The sequence below is a fragment of the Brassica oleracea genome, chromosome C4 (assembly GCF_000695525.1).
Source record: "Brassica oleracea var. oleracea cultivar TO1000 chromosome C4, BOL, whole genome shotgun sequence".
In the NCBI taxonomy this organism is placed as follows: Eukaryota; Viridiplantae; Streptophyta; class Magnoliopsida; order Brassicales; family Brassicaceae; genus Brassica; species Brassica oleracea.
This window is the reverse complement of record NC_027751.1, coordinates 48665157-48689218: the sequence shown is the minus strand read 5'-3', so window position 1 is coordinate 48689218 and position 24062 is coordinate 48665157. Positions and strand designations below refer to the sequence as shown.

The window sequence follows — 24062 nt, the reverse complement described above, 5'->3', positions numbered from 1 at the left end:
AATGTTACAACCAATAAACTATTATTTATTTATTTTTTATAAAAATTTAATATGATAATGTTAAAAAGAATTGTGCTATACTATTTAATATCAAAATTAATTACTGAAATATATATATATATATATATAATATGGTCTAGATTAAACATGACAAACAATCAAACAATAATTGCCTAATGGAAATATATTTGTCTTTTCTTAGAAATGTTATTGTTTATATGTATATTGTTTTTGTTATGAAAATATCATATATGAATAAATTTAGATTGTTTAGTTAAGTTTCTCATGAATTGTCTAACATAAACTTTTGTATGGTAGATAAAAAATATGATCGTAAATTAATAGATTAAATACACGACTTTGGGTTTAAACTTTTCAGGGTTAAGAATTAATTTTCAGAAGCTAAGGTTTGGGATTTCAAGTACCTTTTAAGCATATGTAGAATTTTAAGATCTAGGATTCAAATTTATATTATTTTGTTAAAGCATTAGTTTTTTTCCTATTCAGTATTAATATAGTTATTACCTTATTATTTACCATATTTAATGTAAAAAAGGAAATAAATTTTTATTGAAGTTTATTCTTTTTTTTCAAAACAGACTTTTCCTTTATTCAATTATAAGTAAACTATTTTGAATTTGGAAATTTTTATACTAGTATCCCTATAAATAAGATTGTGGGAGACAATCTTTTTCTCTACCCTCACATCTTTGGCTTTCATATTCACCGTCTCACCACGTAGTAAAATACGAACCTCTGAAACTCAGTAACGAAGCAAAATGAGCTCGCTCTTAGTGTAGCTAAGCACATGATCGCCACCACGGCCGCGAAAACCTCCAACTTTGTGTTCTCGCCGGCGTCGATCAACGTCATCCTCAGATTCCTTGCCGCCAAGTCTTGCTGATCCACAGCAAATCATATTCTCTCATTACTACAAGCCTCTTCGATTACTGAGCTTAACATATTCTCTCTAACAAAATATTCATACTTTCACTGTCTTGATGGAACTATACTACGTGTGCCTTTATGTACGCCTATTCCTCTTACAGACTCCGTCTTGAAGTCTACCAAGGTTTCAAAGTCCTTGATTTACCATACGAGGAAGAAATTATTTACAAAACAATCGTCATTTCTCGATGCAAATCTGTCTGCCTGATGACAAAGATGGCTATGGAGACATTCATGGGGAATGTGCAGATATTGGACAAGTTAATATTCCAAGGTTTAAATTATGTTTTGATTTTGATGTCTCGGAGGATCTGGAGGGTGTGGGCTTGGAGATGCCATTGGAGAAGATTGTCAACAAGACTTGCATTGAGGTCGATGAAGTGGGAATGAAAGCTGCAGCTGCTACCGCTGTAAATATGAATGGCTGTTTTTTCCTTCCGCAAAAGAAGTACGACTTCGTGCCTGATCATTTGTTTCTCTTCCTCGTCAAAGAGTACATAAGCGGCATGGTTCTGTTCCTTGGTCAAGTTCTTGATCCTTATCCATTGAAATGTCTTCCCAAATCCTTGTAGGCAACTCAATAGGTTGAAGTAATCCAGCTGGAGATAGAGTAGAATACTTATGCGTCTGACAAACTGCACATTCAGACACATACTGCTGCACTCTTGCACGCATACCAGACCAGTAAAACAACCGCTTGATACGACTCAGTGTTTTCAACACACCTGAGAGTCCTCCCAACAAACCATCATGATACTCCTCTAATATCAATGGTATAAACTTCGACCCTTTAGGTAGCACCAACCTCTGTTTGTAAAACAATCTTCCTGCACCTATTGAATAACCAGCTTTAAGAGGTTGTTGATTCCTAAGCTTCTGCAACATCGCCTGTATCTGCGAATCTCCATCAATCTCTGAGTACAAATCCTGAATCTGTAAATTCGCTGGCATTGTCAAGGCCATCAATAAAGAAGAATCTGCCTGAAAATCTGGCTGAACAATTCGAGATAAGCCATCTGCTACCTTGTTCTCACTGCCAATCTTATACTCGATTTCAAAATCATACCCCATTATTCTCGTCAGCCATCTCTGATAATCAAGTGTAACTTCCCTCTGTTCGAGCAGATACTTCAAACTATGTTGATCAGTTCGGACCGTGAACCTTCTGCCCAGCAAATAATGTCTCCACTTCTGAATTGACATCACTATCGCCATCAATTCCCTTTCGTATATGGGTTTCATCTGTGCCTTCTCTGTTAACGCATGACTAAAATAGGAAATAGGGTGTTTGTCCTGCATTAGCACTGCTCCTAACCCAAAACCAGATGCATCAGATTCGATGATAAAACGTTTGGTGAAATCAGGAAGTGCCAATACAGGTGCTGTAATCATCGCCTTCTTCAATGCCACAAACGCATCCTGAGCCATATTCGACCAAGCAAACATTTCCTTCTTCAATAACTCTGTTAGCGGTCGAGCAATCATGCCGTAATACTGCACAAACTTCCTATAGTACCCAGTTAGATCCAAAAACCCTCTCAACTCTTTGACTGTTCTCGGTTTAGGCCATTTCTCTACTGCTGCAATCTTTTGTGGATCAGTGCGTACGCCCTCCCTCGTAATAATGTGACCCAGATACTCAATACTCTGTTGCCCAAACGCACATTTCTTCCTGTTGGCAAACAGACTATGATCTTCAAAGACTTGTAACACCTCAGCCAAATGCCGTTGATGTTCTTCCAAGGTCGAACTGTATATAAGGATATCATCAAAAAATACAAGCACGAATTTCCTGAGAAACTTGCGGAAGACTTCGTTCATTAGTGCTTGGAAGGTTGCAAGAGCATTAGTCAACCCAAAGGGCATGACCATAAACTCATAGTGGCCCTCATGAGTTCGAAATGCTGTCTTCTCAATGTCTTTTTCCTGCATCCTTATCTGATGATAACCGGACCGTAAATCCAACTTGGAAAACCATTTAGAACCATGCAGCTCATCCAGTAATTGGCCAATCATTGGTATTGGAAACTTATCTGGAATTGTTGCACGATTCACTGCTCTAATCCACACAAAACCTCCAACTATTATATTTTCTCTTCACCAACAGAACCGGGCTAGAATACGGGCTCTGACTTGGTCTAATAGCCCCTGACTTCAACATTTCCTGCACACTCTTCTCCATAACTTCCTTGTGAGCCTGAGGATAACGATATGGTCTCACACTTATAGGACCCATCCCTGGTTGTAGGTTAATAGCATGCTCACGACCGCGAAGAGGTGGTAGAGACTTTGGCTCCTCAAAGACATGTTGAAAATGTTGTAAGACCTCCTGTAGCAGTGACGGAATGTCTTCCACCGGCTGAATTGATTTACACAGCCCAGCTGGTGTGTGTAACACAGGATCACCCATCAAAGATACCTTCCTTCCTTCATACCAAAAATTGTATTCATGCTTCTCCCAATCGATCTCACATCTTCCCAAAGTTCTCAGCCATTGCATTCCTAGTATGACGTCCACATTACCCAATTCCAACATAATGAAGTCCACAGTAAAAGTTAAGTCTTGCAACTGTATCTGGACTCTGCTGCAAACACCAGAACCCTTCACAGAAACTCATGTTCCCAAAAGAATATCCAGCGTCCTGTCTGTATCTTGCATCAACTTCAATTGACTTGCTACCGTTGGAGAGATAAAATTGTGAGTAGCACCGCTATCCAACATTACAATGACGTTCGTCTTCTTGATTACTCCTCTCAGTTTGGTAGTAGTCGGATTATCTAACCCCAGTAACGATTGGATAGATATTGTCTTCAGTTCAGGTTGCCAAACAATATCCTCTTCCTCCAACTCTGCTTCGCACTGATCCAACACAGCCATCTCCACTCCATCGATCACCGTTAAGACTCGTAGAGAAGCATTTGGGCATTTATGTTGTCTTGACCACTTCACATCACAAGTATAACACAAACCCAGACGCCTCTTCTCTGCCATTTGTTCTGCAAACAATCTGAACTGAGGTTTCGGATTCAGCTTCTGCTTCTCTTGGCTTGATTGAACCACTGGTGGAGTCTTCTGTTTCCACCCAATGTTAGTGTTGAAATTGGAGTACGATTTACTCATGTTCTCCTGAGACTTCTACGAAGCAAACATCTTGTTCTTCATTTCACGTTGCACCACACTGTATAAAGAGCTTGATTCCATTTGATAAGCCGTAGAGATCATATCAGGTAAATCAATTGGCTTACACATAGTCACCACTTCTCTCATCTCTGGTGTTAAGCTATTCATAAAAATACCTTCTCTTTGCGTGTCAGTCACTCCTACTACTTGTGTAGATAAATCTTCAAAATGATGTATGTACTCCGCTACAGTCCCCGTCTGTTGAACTGCAAAGAACGGCTGACTAGGATCACGCAGTTTCACTCTACTGAACCTTGCAATCAACCTAACTTTGAAATCATTCCAACTCACAAACGGACTCTGCAGGATCTCACTGTTGAACCAACTCAAAACATCACCACTCAGACTCACTGAAACCAACTCAATCTTCATCAGCTCACCATAACCCCCAATTCGGAAAAAACGTTCCGCCAAAGCGATCCACCCGTAAACATCTTCTCCCGAAAAAATCGGAAGCTCTATTTTCCTCAATACACTCTCACGACTATCCATCATCGGAAATCTAACCGTTCCCTCCGAATCTCTATAGCTACGGCCAGGTTCCAAGTTAGAGATCGGTACCTGATGTTCTCGTGAAAGGACGATCGGACTCTGATGTGTGATCACCTCCTCCATCGGACGCTTATCAAGCTTTTTCAAGATCGCCTCAAACTTCAGATCCAGTCTCTGCTCTAGCTCGGTCATCGAAGATCGAATCTCTTCGATACTTCCTCTCATCTGTGCGCTCGTCTCGCGTTGCTCCGCTACTTGCGCCGAGAGCACGTCGATATTCCCCGACGGAATCGTCGGTCTCGTCATCGTGATTCATCGCGATCGTTCTCTCCAGATCGCTCACCGCAACCAATTTGATAAGAACTTTGGTGTATATTCAAGAATAACCGCCCAACCACCCCTCTTAATCTCCACAGGCGGAGGATTAAGCCAAGTATAATCTTGTATCTCTCTTGAGATCACAAGCCAATGACACTACCAAATGTATGCGTAACCGTATTGTAATCCTATTGGGTCCTTTTATACATAAGGCCCAAGTACATTATTATTCGATTAATGAAAATATCTTCTTTCTTTAACTCCAAGTAACTCCTTCATTCTTCAATATCTTCACGCCTTACTCTTCTCGCTCTCCTTGTGTATACACGTAATGGCCTATCATGTGTATATCAGTTTTTTAGATTTCTTGTAAGTTGAAAAATGGCTAATTGAACTTTGTTTTACATGAGTTCTAGCGTTTGATTTGATATTTGCATGCTTCGGAAACTGTTCTTGCTCTGAGTCCAGCTCTTTATCAATTGTAGCTTTGATTGATTGCTGTATGTGAACTTTTTTTTGCAGCATGTGATGCCTCCTTATGGAACTCCACCTCATCCGTACGTTACAATGTATCCCCCAGGTGGCATGTACGGCCATCCTTCAATGCCTCCGGTAACAATATTTGATTTCTATGAGCTATCTATTGAAATGGTGTGACTGTTGATCATTTCTTTCGTTATGTATCAGGGGTCTTATCAATATAGCCCCTATGCTATGCCTTCTCAAAATGGAATGGCCGAAGCTTCTGTGAGATTGCGTCTCATAATTTTTAATTTTTTTTTTATTGTGGGATCATAACTGAGAGGTTCTTTTTATGAAGGGGGATACGAGTGAGGGTGATGCTACTAAACAATCTGAAGTGAAGGAAAAATTTCCGATCAAAAGATCAAGAGGAAGCTTGGGAAGTCTCAACATGATTACATGAAAAAACTCTGGAGCATCCGCTAATGGCGGTCGTTTCCAACTGCGAAAGAAGTACGACTTCGTGGCTGACCATCCGTTTCTCTTCCTTGTCAAAGAATACAGAAGCGGCCTGGTTATGTTCCTTGGTCAAGTTCTTGATCCTTCTATGCATTAAGTTTGTTTCGAAAGTACTATTATTATTACTCTTTTGTGGATTCCAGTGACCATTTGAAACTTTTATCCCAAGTTTTCAAAAACAATCAAATATGACTTAATAATAAATGTTGTATTGATATCACAAATCTTGAAAACCCCTCCTAATAGTTTTACCTAGGTCCAAGAACATGATCTGAACTACTTTTTGTCACTTGTTCCTTGCGTCATTGATCTCATAATCTTTCAGATTTCTAAGAGAAACCGAAATGGTCTAAACACCAAATTGTAAAAGAAAAGTCATTCATGTTCTTCTACTTTCTTTTACACATAACATAAAAGTTACTCAATATCATGAGGACATCTGCTTTCGACTATTTCTTGAACCTGTTTCACATGCGCGTGGTGATTAGACGTGTGTTTTATAATAGAACTACATTTGCTGGAAACATTTAAATTAACTTTGGCAAATACAACTAAGAAAAACTAAAAGAAAAAGAATATACTTTCGTCCCATTTAATTACTTGAAGAAAAATTCTTCATGAACTGCATTTTTTTCAGAATTAGTTTGAACCTTTTATAAGCATGTGATACCCCAATTAATCAAAAAGAAAAGACTAAATAATCTTGGTGATAAAAATGTTTGACATGAGGTGCTTGTTGATGAAGAGATCCAAAAGAAAAGAAGAAGCATGTATGTTTTACTAAGTGGCAGAAAGCAAACCACGAGGAGCATAAACAAGATCGGTCACCCAAGACTTTCTCACACCGGCTTCAGATTGATCTTCCGGCAAGTTTTTGGCCGAAATTTGGTGAGAGAGCAATGATGCAATCTAGCAAGCATTGCAACATGGGGCACACCATAATAAATAGGTTTGAAATTTTGAACATAACTATTTTTTACCGTTTGTTACCTTTCACAAATGCAAAATATGATGTAAAATATGAATATATTAACATCTTTTTGGCAATGAGAATTAGATATCCATGTGGCATGGCCACACAAATGGGTTAAATTTGAGTTTGGTAGGTTTTGAATCTCAGGTGCTTAGCATCTTTCCAAGCCCACAATACCACTAGACCATGCTTGTATGGTTGAAATTTAAAACTTAAATTAGACTTTGACCCGCGGACTCGCGCGGTTATATTTTTCAAAAATATGTTTATGTTTGTTTTTATGTCAATAATATAAGAGATATGCAAAATATCCGAATATGAAGAACCGAACCGATCTTGATCCGAAAAAGGAGTACCAAACTCAAACCGAAATTGATTAAATATCTGAATTATTCAAAATTTTGGTTTTTGGAGAACCGAAACCGAATCCGATCCGAACCGAACTATTCCGGGTACCCGAATGTATCCGAAATATATTTATATATTTATATATATTTATTATTTTTAGATTTAATATATAAAAACATCTAGAATATATATGATACTTTTAAGATGGTTTAAATACTTGAAAATATATACAAATAATCAGTAGTAAATATATAAATAGTAAAAGTATACTTAAAACTCCAAAAATACTTATAAAATAATTATTGATTCTCAATACAAATATTTGAACTAAAATATTTTATATGTTAAGTTTAAGTATTCTGACATATGTTATTAAAATTTATACTTAATATATTATTTTGTTTATAGTTTTTGAGAAATTTAAAGTATATAAATATATAATGAATTTTAAAAATAATTTAAATGGGTTATCCGAACTCGAACCGAACCCGCAAAAATCTGAAGCGAACCCGAACTGAAATTTAGAAATATTCGAATGAGGCTGAAATTTATGACCCCGGAAACCCGATACCCGAAACCCAAACAGACCTGAACCGAACCCGATTAGGTATCAGATAGATAGTTTCTCATAATATAATGGACTTCCAAATTTTCTTAAAAATATAAGTCCATTACTTTTTTTTCTCTTAATATACTGCTATCCATGTTTCCAAATAAACATATTTCTTAAAACTACAATCTATGTTTCCAAACAAACCTCTTTTTAAAAACTGCAATCCATGTTTCCAAACAAACTGTTTTTTAAAACTACAATCTATGTTTACAAACAAACTTTTTTAAAAAAATTGCTATACATGTTTTCAAACAAACCTAATTTGTACTTGAGTTTTAATAAGATAGATATAAACTTATACACATGAAACAAAAATAAAAATGACATTTTTCATAAATAATTTTTATCTAAGTTTTCAATATTTGAATTAAAAAATCTATATAGAATATTGATTGGATTTTTAAAATCAAAACTTAAATTTTAGAAATTTAATTAAAATAAATAAGGAAGAAAATTTTAAATAAAATTATATAAAATTTAAAATATATAAATTATGGATGTAATTTTAATTGTTATTTAAAAATTTGTAAATTGTTTGCTTTAAATCCAAATCCTTTCATATTTTATTCATTAGGATAATTAAGAAAATCTTATTCACTAAGATAGTATAAATCTTTCAAATTATCAAATCTTTTGGATAGTATAAATATTTTCAAATTAATAAATATTTTCATTATTTTATTCATTAGGATAATTAAGAAAATCTTATTCACTAAGATAGTATAAATCTTTTCACTATTTTATTCACTAAGATAGTATAAATCTTTCAAATTAATAAAATAGACTACTTTTGGTTTAAATTTATATTTCCAGTTTAGAATTTAATTTTCTCAAGTTAAGTTTAGCATTCCTAATTTCTGCTGATTCTGTTTAAAAAAGATACACTATTTTTGGCTTTAAATTTATATTTCCAGTTTAGAATTAAATTTTTTCAAGTTAAGATTCATTTAAATTAAATTTTGATTATTTTTTTAATGTTATTAACTTATTATTAACCCTATTTAATGAATAAAAAGGAAGTGAATATTTATTTAAGATTTTTTTCCTTTAAAAAAACAATTTTCCTTTTAAGTTTTTAAGTAAACTATTTTGAATTTGGAAATCTATATTACAAGCTTTATGTAAATAAGATTGTGGAAGATAAGTCTTTTACCTACCTTCATCCTAACCTCTGCTTTCGTAGTTACCGTCTCACCACGCCTTAAAAATATGGACCTGCAAACATCGGTAGGGAAGCAAAACGAGATCGTTCTGAATTTTGCTAAGCATGTGATCGCCACCACTGACGCGAAAACCTCCAACCTCGTGTTTTCACCTGCGTCAATCAATGTCATCCTCAGCTTCCTCGCTGTCAAGTCAGGCGGATCTACTGCAAATCATATTCTCTCTTTACTGCAAGCTTCTTCTATTACTGAGCTTAATGCCGTCTCTTCCAAGGTCATAACTGACGTCCTAGCCGACAGCACCGCAACCGGCGGTCCAACGATCTCGGTGGCTAACGGCGTCTGGATGGACAAGTCTCTCCCTGTCGAGCCTTGTTTCACAAGTCTCGTAGAGAATACGTACAAGGCTAATTTCAACCAAGTTGATTTTGGCACAAAGGTATAACTTTTCACACAACCTAACTCTAGTGTCTGAAACCAAACTAGTCTTCTAAAAATCAGTTTAACCAACTAGCTAGGACGGCCCAGTGGTCTTGAGGGAGCTTCGGCCCCAATGCGGACCCGGGTTTCGAATCCAACTGGCCACCAGCTGGCTCCTTTAAATGGTAAGATATGTGAATGCTGCAGGCCTTGTGGAATTACTATTTGTTTTGTTTCTGATATCTGGATTTTTGGGATTGAATCAAAACAAATACAGGTTGAATTTTTTGCCCACCTTTGAAACCACATATATTGATAGCTAGCTTTTCTATGTTTTTGTTTTTGGTTTTGAAAGGCTGATGAAGTGGTTGAAGAAGTAAATGCATGGGTCGAGAATCAGACAAGAGGACTCATCACTGATCTCCTAAGCTTTGCTTCTCCAGAGACTGATCTCATATTTGCTAATGCTCTCTTCTTCCATGGAAGATGGGATGAAGAATTTAATCCATCGCTAACAAAAGATTCAGACTTTCACCGTCTTGATGGAACTAAACTACGCGTGCCTTTCATGTCCGCATACGCCTCTTACAAACACCGTCTTGAAGTCTACCAAGGTTTCAAAGTCCTTCATTTACCATACAGAGGAGGAAGCAATTATTTAGAAGACAATCGTTTCTCGATGCAAATCTGTCTGCCTGATGACAAAGATGGGTTGCATGCAATGCTGGAGAGCCTATCTTCTTGTCGTGGTTTCTTGAATGGCTATATTCCTGGCCAGTGTGTAAGTATTGGAGAAGTCAAGATTCCAACGTTTAAATTCGGTTTTGATTTCGATGTCTCAAAGGCTCTCAAGGGTTTAGGCTTGGAGACGCCGCTGGAGAAGATTGTCCACAAGGCTTGCATTGAGGTCGACGAAGTGGGAACGAAAGCTGCAGCTGCTACCGCTGTATCTTTTTGTGGAGGTATTTTACGTCCGCAAAAAAAGTACGACTTTGTGGCTGACCATCCGTTTCTCTTCCTTGTCAAAGAGTACAGAAGCGGCCTGGTTCTGTTCCTTGGTCAAGTTCTTGATCCTTCTATGCATTAAGTTTGTTACCAAAGTACTATTGATATGAAATAATAATAAATATTATATGGGTGTCTCAAATCTTGAAAACCTCTCCAATAGTTTCATCCAAGTTCAAGAACATGGTTATGATGATCCATATTATTTAGTTCTGAACTGCTTTATTTTACTTGTACCTTACGTCATGATCTCACAATCTTTCACAATTTTTAAGAGAAACCAAAATGAATCTAAACACCAAACCGTAAAAAGAAAAGCCATTCATCCTCTTTCTACGTTCTTTTAAGCATAACTTAAAACTTACTCTTGAGAAAAGTGCAATGTTATTAGGACATCTGCTTAGATGTGTTCTGTAATAAAACAAGGTTTAAGACAAAATGTCAACTTTGCTGTAAAATATTTAAATTTTGGCATATATGAATATACAACTAAATAATAATCTTGGTGATAAAAATGTTTGACATGAGTTGCTTTGTTCTCTTTTATCACGATGAAAAGATCCAAAAGAAAAAAAAACATCTATGTTCTTACTAAGTGGCAGAAACCAAATCAGGAGGAACAGAAGCAAGATCAAGAACCCAAGACTCTCTCACACCAGCTCCACATTGATCTTCCTGCAGCTTCTTAGCCGGAATCTGATGAGAGAGCAAGCCCGCAACATCTTCTTTCTCAACCCACCTGACCGCATTACACCCGTAGTCCCGTCTCTTGAACAAGTCGTCATTAACCTTCTCCAAATACGCCACACTCAAACCGTACGCATCGCTATACATAGTCAAACACACGACAACCTCATAGTGCTTAGTCTTTCTTCTCTTCTGACCTGTATCTGTCTCTGAGTAGACAGCCCAGACCGAGCCTTTCATGGGATATACTTGGTATACTTCTCGTGCAACCCTCTCGCAGTTGACAACGTGAGAGAAGAGTTTCACATGCTCGATCAAAGCTTTCTCTGAAACACGGAACCTCCCACAAGAGCTGTTCTTCATCCAAGAGATGAGTTTCTCGCTCTCGTAATCCAACCAGCTTATCCACACCTTGAAAGGGTTCACAGAGACGACTTCATTTACCAAACAGTAACACCGAGGCACGTTGTCATCGTATACCGCCCAAACCTGCCCTTTCTTGAAGCTCCTCGGCATCTTCTCTTTATCAAAATCATACAATTCAGAATCCTCATCTTCCACTATCTCACCTAACTCCTTGTGGTTTGTTTTCTTCTTCTTCTTCTTCTTATTCTTTAAAGCTTCTCGCTTACCATTCTCCTTGTTAGTACTCATCTCCATCAAAGTTTCATCACCTGAAGAGATCTCCTGCGTCTCCCTTCCCATCTTTGCTTCTGTAATGATGTTTTTCTGTTTATTTCTCTTTAGCACTGATTGCATTTCTGCTAAAGTCATCATCCCTTCATCCAAACTCTTAGTTGCATCCAAAGCTTCTGCCTCCTCCACCCGCACTCCTCTTAGACTCTCACTACCCTCACCAACACGCTTCTTCCTCTTCCTACTATAAGTTATAATCTTGGAAGTACAAACGGCCGAAAACGTCGACGTTTCACCACAAGTAGCAATCTCGCCCTGAATCCTAACCCTCAGCTTCATATCATACTCACTCCTCCTAACCCTATCTTCCAAAACCTTAAAAGCCTCATTCACAAGCCTAAACCCTTCCTCACACCCAGCATACGGATTCTTATCAGGATGCAACACCAAAGCTAGCTTCCTGTACTGTGGCTTTATGGCGTTCATATGAGAGAAAGGATCTACCTTTAGAATCTTGTACCACTCCGGGGCATCTCCGGAAGCGGAGATGATGGTTTCGAAGGCGGTGACCATGGAGGATACGCCTTCCGTGTTCGGAGACAAGATGAGGGCTTTGCGCGCGTGGTTTAGGGCTGATGTCAAGTCGCCGGAAGTGAATGAGGATTCCGCTAGGGTTTTGTGGTGTGTCGCTTCGTTTACGGTGTCTGGGTCTGGTTCCGGAGAAGCCATTGCGGTGGAGACGGAGACTGCCTTCAAAGACTTTCAACTTTGAAAGAGGGCTAAAACAGAGCTCTGTTTCTTCTTTATTTCATTTCTCACCCTTATGTCTTTCTTTATTTATATTTCTCACCCTCTTAGTTTTAATTTTATCTCCTAAGCCTATATACTTCTTGGGTTAACCCATATGTAGTCCTAATAATTGGAAATTTCTAGATTAGTACAAGTATTCATTCACTTACATAAGATATATAATTCCAGCTATATATAGTTTATTTGCAATAATAGTGTATAGATTATACATATTTAAAATGGTTATGTCGATCCTGATGAAAAAAATACTCCCCCCCCCCCCACCCCAATAAGTCAATGAATATAATTCTATCAATATATTTTTCCTAACCATAAACTTATTGTTGATAGCAATTCAACTTTATGCATTAAAGTAGATCTTTGTCGTGAGCTAGCTGAGTGTTCAGTTCATCTTGTAGGTAACGTAACTCTCGCTGGGTGTTTATAAAATTGGTGTGAGTGTGTGATAAAATGGCTAGCAATGAGATGCAGAAATCAAGTTCAGATAAGGAACCTAAAACGCCTCCTCCTCCTTCTTCACAGGTTTTGCCATTGCCCTTCTCTACTTCCACATCATAAGAAAACTTTAATTTGCAACATTCTGTCTTTGCAGGAACCTTCTTCCGCTGTGAGTGCTGGCGTGGCTACTCCAGATTGGTCTGGTTGACAGGCGTATTCTTCTATGCCGCCTCATGGTTTTGTAGCATCAAGTCCCCAACCTCACCCTTACATGTGGGGGGTTCAGGTAAACTCTCTGTTTCTACTTTCATCGGCTTTCATCCTGATGTGTATATCAGTTTTTTAGATTTCTTGTAAGTTGAAAAATGGCTAATTGAACTTTGTTTTACATGAGAGTTCTAGCGTTTGATTTGATATTTGCATGCCTCGGGAACTGTTCTTGCTCTGAGTCCAGCTCTTCTTTATCATTGTAGCTTTGATTGATTGCTGTATGTGAACTTTTTTTGCAGCATATGATGCCTCCTTATGGAACTCCACCTCATTCGTACGTTACAATGTATCCCCCGGGTGGCATGTACGGCCATCCTTCAGTTCCTCAGGTAACGATATTTGATTTCTATGAGCTATCTATTGAAATGGTGTGACTGTTGATCATCTCTTTCGTTCTGTATCAGGGGTCTTTATCAATATAGCCCCTATGCTATGCCTTCTCAAAATGGAATGAATGGCCGAAGCTTCTGTGAGATTGCGTCTCATAATTTTTAATTTTTTTTTTTTATTGTGGGATCATAACTGAGAGGTTCTTTTTATGAAGGGGGATACGAGTGAGGGTGATGCTACTAAACAATCTGAAGTGAAGGAAAAATTGCCGATCAAAAGATCAAGAGGAAGCTTGGGAAGTCTCAACATGATTACAGGAAAAAACTCTGGAGCATCCGCTAATGGAGCTTACTCTAAAAGGTGGCATGTAACTTGCTTGAAAATTGATCCAATCTAAAGGGTTATGGAAGACTCTAAAACTGATGGTTAAAGTCGGATTTTTATTTTTGTTCTGGTTACAGTGGGGAGAGTGCTTCTGATGGTTCAAGTGAAGGAAGTGATGCAAACACTCAAAATGTAATCAGCCTTTTTCATTATACTCATATTTTAGTAAAAAATATCATGGTTTGTTGCGGTTGATAAGTGCTATGATTATATTATGATTTGTGATTCTGATTTGCTTTTGAATCCTTGTAGAACTCTGGATCTGGACAACACGACGGGAAGGATGGTTGGTTTTATGATCATTTCTTTGTTTCTCCTTCATTTGTATCATGTGACTAGCACCTTGAAAGCTGCTTGTCTCGGCAGAGGCGGAAGCAGTCTAATAGGGAGTCTGCTCGAAGATCCAGGTTACGCAAACAGGTATCGCTTTTCAAAACTTAAATCACCTCCATGTGAGCAAATCATGGACATGGTTCTGTGTGTGTTTCAGGCCGAATGTGATGAACTTGCACAACGCGCGGAGGTGTTGAATGAAGAAAACGCAAGTCTCAGAGAAGAGATCAACAAGCTGAGAAGCCAGTGCGAAGAGCTCACCTCTGAGAATACCTCTCTCAACTCAAGGTATAAAAAGAAATTAAGTTAGAGGCAATCAACCAAACAGTAACTAAGTTTATAGTATTGGTTTGGTTCTTGCAGGACCAACTTTTATCATTCCATACACTTGAAGGCGTTAACATGGACAAGGACGAGCAAGAACCACCAGACACCAATCAAACAGGCGTCGCAGAGACAAAGGCTGATTCCTACAAAGACTCGAAGTGAAAAAAGGGAACATCAAAACCAATTCCTAACACAATGTAAAAGTAGCAGCAGCAACAACAACAACCCTCGGCGGTTTTTTGCTAACAGATGGTTGTAGGAGTTTTAGGTATCAGAGAGAGAGAGTAATGTGTAATGTGTAAGTACTAAAGTAGCTTTTGTCTGTATCAAATGTAAACATGCGACTGCTTGAGCCTAACCCTTACAAGTCCGAATCTTTAAACGATGTCGTTTCACCTATTATTGGTCAACAACAAAAGTCGGTTAATACTTGAACCGCGTAGGTCAAACCGGCAAAGTTGAAAAAAAAAAAGAGGAATAATAAAAAAATCAATATTCGTAATAAAAGGATCAAAATTAATCAAGCCTTTTGTCCACGCAAATTATAAGCTTCTTCGCCGGAGACCTATATATATATATTATAAAGCTCGTCTCCTTGGAGACACTTTCTTCTTCATCGTCGCCGGTTTAGGGTTTTCGTTGGTTTAGCGTATTTCTTCTGCGGCTTTTACTTTCAGAGATCACCTTACCTTGCCCCCACCATCCCTCTCATCGAAGAATTCATAAAGGTTAAGTTTTTTTTTTTAAATCTTTATTCCTCTATTTTATCTATAATCCTGTGAATTTGGTGTTTCTTTTAGTCGAGATTGAAGAAAATTGCTTTGCTTTTGAGTAGAATTGTTTCGTTTTATATTCTGAAAAGGAAAAAAAAGAAAATTGTGTACTTTGGAAAACTGTGTGTTAAGAGTTAGGATCTGCTTTTTTTTTTGTTTGTTTGTTTAGTCTTCTGTAATGGTACTTGTTGTTGGTTAAAAATGTTACAACACGAACACAAAAAGCTTTGTCTAAGACTGCATAATCATGACAGCTTTGGATAAAGGTCCTGTTTATATGTTGGTCTGTTTACGCTATTGAAGGTTTGAATTTTTGGGTTTGTCTTGTCGTGCAGGGACACGTTTTGTGGAAAAAAAATTAAAAAAAAAAAAACTGGAGAAGAACGGTGACATTTGTTCTCTGTGATTACTTCTACTTTTCTAAGAGTCAAGGCACCAAAGATGAAGACAAGTCAGCCTGGTTAGTCTCAAGCTTTTCTGATGAGCTTATTACCGATCTATGTACTCTGGATTAGTTATTGTATTTGCTATTTTGCATCCTCTTATTGTGACTTCTTTCCTTTCTTGTAATCTCTATGGTTGTTGGATATATTTGATTGGCCTGAGAGTGTAAGGGGATTTTGCTGGTAGAAGCAAGAATCATCCATTTTTCTAATTGTTATTGCATACTCTATCTGTTCTCCTCATGTTGTACTTACCTTTTGTATCAATACTGTTGTTTCTACTGAGCATGATGCTTTGCTGGAAAACTCATTTCATATAGTTAACTTTCTGATGGTGTGTGTTTGCGACTTGGGTTATTGCATGATGATAGTTTTTTTATTTTATGCTTCTTTACTCTACTTTGAGATTATATTCCTTGTGAACCTTAGATACTTATATACGGTCACTGTTTTTTTTTTTTCATATCTGACGCACACCCCTTCTTCCTTGCAGCTTTTTTCCATGATGTTGTTGTGTTGCCGTCTTCAGAACTGCTAGAGATTTAGATTTGTTAGCTGAGTTACTGTTCAAGTTTTTAAGTTCAGCGTTGCTAGCAGATAGAAATGGAATCCAACATCGTCAAGGTATCGGATAGTAGTTTTAAAGATGGACTTGGAAAAAAAAGAAAGCATCCCTCGTACTATACTTCATATGATTCTGGAAGGTCGACTGCTAAGCTGCAATGCGTACTCTCACCTAACGGTTCAACCGGAAAACTTGATAAAAGTAGAAACGAAGTTAATGTTTCTGAGAATCACTCTGGGAAGGCTCTGGTCAGATACTACTCTTACTTCAAGAAGACGGGAGTGCCAAAGCGTGTAATGCTCTACGAGAACGGCGAATGGATCGATTTGCCTGAGAGTATTATTTGCGCCATCAGGAATGATCTTGAAGCAAAGAGAGCTGCTATTGAGGTGAACTGTTCCGGTCGCCATTTCGTTCTTGATTTCTTACACATGCATCGACTGGACTTGGAAACTGGTGTGAAAACACACCTCGCGTGGATTGACATTGCTGGAAAATGCTTTTTTCCTGACAATGTGGGAGGAGAAGATCTTGAACAACATGGTCAATGTGAGATCAAGCTGCACCTTGAGATTGATATCAACGGTGGGAAATCACCGAAGCTGAAGTTGAACAGTGCGGATAGCTGCAGCCTTGAGCTTGATGAAGATGATGTCCAGAGGTGGGACGACGAGACAGAAGCTAGTATGTTCTCTGGTGTCAAGCCTGCTGAGGAGGAAGACCTCGATGTAGACGCTGTCAGAGAAAAGTTTGTTTTGGGTATGGCCGCTCTAGGACATGTAGAGCTTCTTGATGCGTATCGGTTCTCAGGTGACGTCGCCAAAGATCGTCAATCTCTTTTCAAGAAACAAGCTGACATCACTAAGCTAAGCCGAGGAGACGCCAACGTTAGATACGCTTGGCTTCCTGCGAAGAAGGAACTGTTATCTGAAGTGATGATGCATGGACTTGGAGTCTGTGGAGATCTAATCAAAAAGTCAAAGTATGGTGTGGGAGTTCACTTAGCTGCTGCAAACTGCCCTTACTTCAGGTTTTTTTCTTTCTCCCTCTTATCTCTGTTGCTATTGTTTAGTTTTTTTTTTCTGTTTAAGCAAATGTGTAAGATGTTGTTATAACAGTGCTACACATTGTGATGTTGATGAAAACGGTGTGCGTCACATGGTTTTGTGCCGTGTGATAATGGGGAACATGGAGCCACTTGGTGGCGATAGAGCGCAGTTCGTTACTGGTGGAGAAGGGTATGATAATGGAGTTGATAATGTCTCGAGTCCGAAGCATTATGTTGTCTGGAACATGAATATGAACACTCATGTTTATCCAGAATTTGTAGTTAGCTTCAAGCTGTTGTCTATCCCCAATGCTGAAGGTGATTTCTCCTTCACATAATCATTTCCATAAAAAAAAAAAAAAAATCTACTGATGACGCATTGAAGGGGAGACAGCATATAGATCTTGCAGCAAGATCAGCTATTCTGAACCGTGTCATCTTGTGACCTCTGGGGGTGGTAGCATATTTCATCGTCCCCGGGGTCCACGGTCCAGTGAGATGGTTATGGCTAAATGCATATGAGTATTTCGACCATTGCATTTTTTTGTTTTATGCAGTAGTCAAAACTAGATTACATATACTGTCTTTGCAGGGAATTTACTTTCTGCTGCTCAGAGTAAGCATGAGAGTTCAGAGCTCACCTTGGAAGGAGCCAAAGGTTCTCTCTCCAATGTGAGTTTCATTGTCTTAAGCGGTTAGTGTGTATTGAGACTTAAAAAACATTAATGCGGCTTGTTTGTTTGAAGCAGGAGCTAGGAAGTGGAAACAAGAGTACAGGTTCCAGAACTAGGAGGCCCAGCTCTAATTTGATGCCTTACTCTCTGCTCTTTAAGGCAATCTCAAGCAAAATTGCTCAGAAAGACATGGACTTGATCACTGCTTATTACCAACAACTTAGGGTATGTAGCAGTAAAACTATTCGAGTCCTTGCTTTTATTTTTACCCATGTCATTGTTTTTTTTATCCAATCTGTGTGATCTTGGCAGGAGAAGAAGATATCGCGAGAGGGATTCTCGAAGAAGCTGCGGATGATTGTTGGAGATGATCATCTTCTGAAAACCACCATTACAGCTCTTCAACGCTTGCCACACACTGCTGTGAAAATGGAACTGATCACAGGTGGCTGTTAAAGATGGGGATAGAAAAAATGTGTCGACTTCTTCGTGCTTGTCTGACTTTATAATAAGATTTAAAGACAAAAGGAACTTGTTCCGCTTAGTTTTCTCTGTCAAAAGAATCTCCATTGTTCTGATATTTTCTCAATTTGAATTTGTCTTTATTGATCAACAGCTTATGTTCTTTGTTGGTCATCAGACCTGGCTTTACTCAAATAGTCAAAACTTAAATCATCACATATACTTCTTCTACACAAATTATCAATGACATGAAAGTGTTAACTCTTTACAACGCTTGTTGCTGGGTTTTTATAGAAGAGAGAACAAAAGAGCATTGTTTTAAGAATGCTTTATGAGAAGCTTGGGTGAGCTCCGGTGTCAGACGACGGATCCCATCCCGGCGGTTTTATATTGGGCCAATCTCCACGGCAACCTAGCCTTATGTACAGACTCTTCTTACCTTCAACAAAACATAACCACCCATTTAACGCTATCAGATTAATCATCAAAACTGACACAATTTGTTTCTTCTGTTTATTTACCTGGAAGTCCCTTGTCTGAGATGATCAGTTGCTTGAGTGCACTTAATGAGGCCTGAGCCACGCTCTTGGCATGCGTCGGGTCCCAACCCTGGAGCTTCACCACCACGTCTGCGTTTGAATAGCCAATCTCCCTCTCTTGCTTGTTTCGCCTCGCTTCTTCTTTAGCTGATTCTTCATCTACATTCAGAAACAATCTTTGATGTGTAAGCAAATGATCATTCTGTTTTGTTGTTGTTAAGGGTCACATGCAGAGAGAAATGACCTGTAGCTTCAGTTTGTGATACCCAGACTGTAAATCCAGAGTAAAGGTGCCTCCACTTATCAGCTCTCCCAGCAGCTCCATGCTTACCTCCCAAAGTTGAGACAACAGTACGGACATGGCTGCTCAAGCTTTCTAAAACAGAACTCTCTGCTTCAGCTACAGAATCCACCCCTTCTGCAAGAATCCCTAAAAAATAAAGAACACAAAACAAAGGGTCCTGAGAAGTGAGTTAAAACAACAAGATAATCATATTCTAAAGGCAGAGAGGCTCACAAGAATCAATTGTTTGCTTCGAAAAGCTCTCCAGCAACTCCATTGAGTCTAGAGGACTATACCTGCACCTCACATCTAACTATATAAGACTCTATAAACATCTGTCACAACACTAATTCAAGCTCTTGATCCATACCCAAGACCAACCGCTAGCTCCCGACACACTTTCTGGTTAATCTCAGTTGAATCCCCAACAACGTAGATCGACGCCCCTTTAAGAAGCTGCATCATCCCAGCAGTCAAAGACTCCCAAGACTCAACAACATCAGGCCACTTCAACTCCCCATCCACCTTCTTCATGTTCACAACCAACTGATCTTCATCTATGTACCTGCTCTGATACAAAAACAAAAAAAATCAAAACTTCATCCCTTAAAAAAAAAAAAAGAAAAAAACCTCAAAATACAAGATCTTACTTACCATATGGTTTCGGAGGGCATGATTTTTTCAAATAGCTGGTTAGTCTCGAGAAGCGTTATCAGCAAGCCGTTACGCTTCTCTTTAACATCTAAAGATGTTCCATCTGCGTCCACAGATATATCCTTTGGAGAAAGCGTCTCGCCTGTCTTCAACCTCAGTCTCAGCTCCACCTCTTTGCCACCATCTGTGAACTGCATTATACTCTCAAAAAAACATAATTGATTCAGTATCATGGTGAATATTGAATAAAGTGAAATGAATTGATTGATTAACCAAAGTTTGTTACATCAACGTATATATAAATACACCGGTTAAGTAAAGGGAAGCTTAAACCAGTGTGGTTATTTAGTTAACCATAGTAAACCAGAAGTAACCATATCTAATAGTGAACATTGTCAATCTATAAGCACTATTACTAAACAACCATCAGCAACAGTAATCATATCAAAATTCAATCGCCGAAGATCACCTCGTAATCGAGAGTGGTGGTGGATACGGCGGATAAGCAGTTACACGAGAAGCTATTGAACCTGCCGCCGGCGGTAGCATTCTGAGAGAAACAATGGAACTCACGGTGTCGAAGGCTATGAAATCCCCTGAGAACGCGAGGCGAGGAACGAATCCGAGTGGGAGAAGAGAGGGACCGTTGACCGGCGGTGAAAGGGGTTAGGGAAGGAGAGTAGAAGATTGTAGCTGAAGAAGGTAAAGCAGCCATTGATGGTGTGATTTCAAAACTACTACGCGGATAAGAGAAAGAGAGGAAGACTGATCGTTGATATGGGCCTAGGCCCAAACGTTAGAGTCCAATTATAGGCCCATATACCAATATTTTGGAATGGAAGGTATAACACAAAAAAAATAAATGAAAAATGAATTAACAGCACAGAACCGGTTATAAACAGCACAGAACCGGTTATAAACAGAGGCATTTTAGAATTGGTAATAACCCCTACGCGGCGGTTTTGTATTGGGTACTTGTAAAAGAGAAAAGGAATCCAAAACCCGTCTCTCTCTTGATCGCTTTCTTTTCATGCATGTCCTTTGGCGATCGATCCAAGCTACCTCCTCCTCTTCCAAATCCGTGGATGAAATCACCGAAATCTGCGGTCGATCGGTGGTAGCTCTCTTCATCGGCGATCGATTGGTAAAATCAGCAAGGGAACGACTCTACCCTTATTCGCCGAAATCAGCAAAAAAAAAAAAAATGGAGAAAGCAATCGAGATCGAGAGAGAACGAGTTCTTCTTCCACATCTCTGTCCTTCTTCCTCCTCACACAGTTTCGACGCTCTCTCTGTAAGATTTTCATCTCTCTCGATCTCAAGGCTACGGGTGCTGGATTGTTCTCGATCTACATTTTTTTTTTAGACTTTTGAGTTTTTGATAGTGAATTAATTATTTGATTTGAGCTCTGTGTACACTTGATTTAAGGACCATCTCTCAATTCCAATATGAAGATCTTCTCTTTTTAGATTTTCTGATTAATTGTCTGTGAATTAATATGGATTAACGTGATATCCGATGGCTTCAAGTTCAGACAACAATCGTGGTATTGAGTTTTATCTCACGTCATTAGTCAGATACGTTTGATGATTATCTCAATGTAAGCCTATTTATTTTATTTTATTTTGGTTTTGGGTATTGTTTGATTCTATAGTTGAACTGAGTTTTGTTTGTTTTGTCTTTCAGGATCCAAGCATCAAGGAATTGGCTGAGCAAATTGCCAAAGATCCCACCTTTACTCTGTACCAAGTGCATCAAGCTAAGTCCAAACGTGTCACTGGCAAGTGGTTAGTATACTTGTCTTTTAATGCATGTTAGAAACGGTTTAGGTTTGGAATTAAATGGACTTTAGTGTGATGTGGTCGTGTCTGAGTTTGAGTTAAATGGACATTAACTGTTTATTGGTTAGACATAAATTGTGTCCGAGCCAGTATTGTGTCAATTGTTAGAGAGTGATTATGGTAGGTGTGCTTTACAATAACTGTGTATTAGTAATTGGTAATGAGCAAAAGGCCATAGCGTTTTGGAAGAGAATTGCTTTTTATTTTGCATCAAGTCCCAAGCTTGTCGGTTTGTCAAAGAGAGAGCCTGATAACTGTAAACAAAGGTGAGGGAAAATTAATGAGGGTGTGTGCAAGTTTGTAGGCTGCTATGAAGCTGCAGTTAAACAAAAATCCAGTGGCCAAAGTGAGGATGATGTTATGAAGATGGCACATGCGATTTTCTTCAATGACCACAAGGTAAAAATTCACACTTGAGCATGCATGGTTAGAGCTTCGCCATGATCAGAAATGGTGTGGAGTTTCTAAAGAAAATTTGAAGTCTAAAAGAAGAAAGATTGATGATCAATCTGCACAATCATCAACCAGTGTGCCTGTTGGGGAAGAAGAAGCAGTTGGTCGGCCAGCTGGTGTTAAAGCGGCAAAGGCGAAGAACAAACGCTCTGTGAGCAAGGAGGAAGGAGTAGTGGATTTTCAGAAGATGTGGGAGATAAGAGAGAGAGACTATGTTATGAAAGACAAGCTTAACAAGCAAAAAATACTTGATAGCCTCATTAAGAAGATAGAGCCACTTACTGAGACTGAAATTGCTTTGAAGAACAAGCTAATTAATGACATGTTAGCAAGTTAGGTTGTGTTTAATGACTAAGTTTGTTTCAGTTTAATGTATGAGTCTAAGTTTCATTGTAATATCTAAGTTTTTTTCTGTTTCAGTTTAATGTCTTAGTTTGTTTATGTTTCAGTTTAATGTATGAGTCTGTTTCTGTTCATTTTAATGTCTGACTTTATGAGTTGTAATACAAGTTCAAGTTAATCAAGTTGAAGTTTAATGTCGTTTATGAGTTTGATTGAAGTTGAGTTTATTTGTTTCTTTTTCAATATGATTCACGTTTCTCAACTGTTTTTTGCAGGTAGCTTGTGAGTGTTGGCAGACCACATGTGACAGAAGAAGACTATAAGAAAGTGAAGAACGTGAAGAGAAAGTGAAGCTTTACAGCTTGTAAGTGGTGGCAGACAACATGTGACAGAAGAGGACAACAAGAAAAAGAAGCTTTACAGCTTGTGAGAACAAGAAGAACACGGACAAGTTCTGTTTTTTTTTCTTTATAAGCCAACAAGTGTATTGTGTTTTGCTCTTACCATTTAAACAAACCATTTTTTTCTTTTTCTTTATAAGCCAACGAATGTATTGCATTTTCATCTTACCATTTCAACAAACCTTTTTTGTTTCTCTCTTTCTTTGTTTCCTTCTTTCTCTTTCAGAAATATTGGGTTTCCCTCTTACCAAATTTTTTTTCTTTCTAAATGGCTTCTTCTTCTTCTAATGAGTTTGAAGAAATGATGGATGAAAGATTCGACCAAATTTTCGATCAAAAATTCGAAAATCTTTTCAATCATAATGAAGATCACCAACAAGCATCACATCAAAAAAAAAGAGACGAGCCTACATTGAAAGACAACGAGAACAAGGACACATGCAGTTATGGAACGATTATTTCAGTGAAGATGCAACATATCCTTCTCACATGTTTTGACGCTGTTTTCGAATGAACAAGTCCTTGTTCATGCGTATTGTTAACCGACTCTCCGCTGAAATTCCATACTTTCAACAAAGAAGAGATGCTACTGGAAGGTTCGGTCACTCTCCGTTACAAAAGGCAACGACAGCAATTCGTATGATGGCATATGGTTGCCCAGCTGATGCGGTCGACGAGTACCTCCGACTTGGTGAGACCACCGCACTTTTTATGTTTGGAACATTTTGTTCAAGGAATCATAAATTTATTTGGAGATGAGTATCTACGAAGACCCACGCCAGAAGATCTTCAACGACTACTTGATATTAATTGGAGAGATACGCGGATTTCCCGGGATGATAGGAAGCATTGGTTGTATGCATTGGGAGTGGAAGAATTGTCCGACTGCATGGAAAGGTCAATATACACGTGGATCAGGAAAGCCA

The 24062-nt window shown here is 38.4% G+C and overlaps 5 protein-coding genes, 1 long non-coding RNA gene and 1 pseudogene across 8 annotated transcripts; 5 read left to right on the top strand and 2 right to left on the bottom strand.

Moving 5' to 3' along the window:
• Nucleotides 1–5463: 5463 nt before the first annotated feature.
• On the top strand, nt 5464–5881 carry LOC106341617. Its single transcript, XR_001269699.1, has 3 exons — nt 5464–5551; nt 5627–5686; nt 5760–5881. It is a non-coding gene; the product is annotated as an uncharacterized LOC106341617 (long non-coding RNA).
• A 3069-nt stretch (nt 5882–8950) lies between these two features.
• LOC106341084 (serpin-ZX-like) lies at nt 8951–10571 on the top strand. The gene is made up of 2 exons (XM_013779897.1): nt 8951–9456; nt 9793–10571. The coding sequence occupies exons 1-2, from the start codon at nt 9064–9066 to the stop codon at nt 10522–10524; spliced, it is 1125 nt and encodes a 374-aa protein (XP_013635351.1). The 5' UTR covers nt 8951–9063; the 3' UTR covers nt 10525–10571.
• A 358-nt stretch (nt 10572–10929) lies between these two features.
• LOC106337087 lies at nt 10930–12796 on the bottom strand. The gene has a single exon (XM_013776119.1). It carries the CDS (start codon nt 12492–12494, stop codon nt 11034–11036), a length of 1461 nt encoding a protein of 486 aa, XP_013631573.1. The 5' UTR covers nt 12495–12796; the 3' UTR covers nt 10930–11033.
• Nucleotides 12797–12846: 50 nt separating this feature from the next.
• On the top strand, nt 12847–15025 carry LOC106339120 (annotated as a pseudogene).
• A 144-nt stretch (nt 15026–15169) lies between these two features.
• On the top strand, nt 15170–18775 carry LOC106342108 (probable inactive poly [ADP-ribose] polymerase SRO1). Of its 2 annotated transcripts, XM_013780942.1 has the most exons (7): nt 15170–15385; nt 15766–15890; nt 16367–17468; nt 17557–17804; nt 18079–18158; nt 18236–18385; nt 18473–18775. In XM_013780942.1, the coding sequence occupies exons 3-7, from the start codon at nt 16477–16479 to the stop codon at nt 18614–18616; spliced, it is 1614 nt and encodes a 537-aa protein (XP_013636396.1). In that variant the 5' UTR covers nt 15170–15385; nt 15766–15890; nt 16367–16476; the 3' UTR covers nt 18617–18775. The 2 variants fall into 2 exon arrangements, with proteins under 2 accessions (XP_013636396.1, XP_013636397.1); XM_013780943.1 differs by lacking the exons at nt 18236–18385; nt 18473–18775 and having other exon boundaries at nt 17881–18104.
• Nucleotides 18776–18817: 42 nt separating this feature from the next.
• Nucleotides 18818–20826, bottom strand: LOC106342109 (probable inactive shikimate kinase like 2, chloroplastic). Of its 2 annotated transcripts, none has more exons than XM_013780944.1 (7): nt 20568–20826; nt 20099–20301; nt 19815–20009; nt 19679–19740; nt 19406–19591; nt 19144–19320; nt 18818–19061 (listed from the first exon to the last, which is right to left on the bottom strand). In XM_013780944.1, the coding sequence occupies exons 1-7, from the start codon at nt 20811–20813 to the stop codon at nt 18952–18954; spliced, it is 1179 nt and encodes a 392-aa protein (XP_013636398.1). In that variant the 5' UTR covers nt 20814–20826; the 3' UTR covers nt 18818–18951. The 2 variants fall into 2 exon arrangements, with proteins under 2 accessions (XP_013636398.1, XP_013636399.1); XM_013780945.1 differs by having other exon boundaries at nt 18827–19061; nt 20099–20289.
• Nucleotides 20827–21617: 791 nt separating this feature from the next.
• On the top strand, nt 21618–22730 carry LOC106339119 (glutathione S-transferase T3-like). Its single transcript, XM_013777931.1, has 4 exons — nt 21618–21680; nt 21786–21879; nt 22245–22339; nt 22422–22730. Exons 1-4 carry the CDS (start codon nt 21618–21620, stop codon nt 22728–22730), a joined length of 561 nt encoding a protein of 186 aa, XP_013633385.1.
• The last annotated feature ends 1332 nt before the right edge of the window (nt 22731–24062 follow it).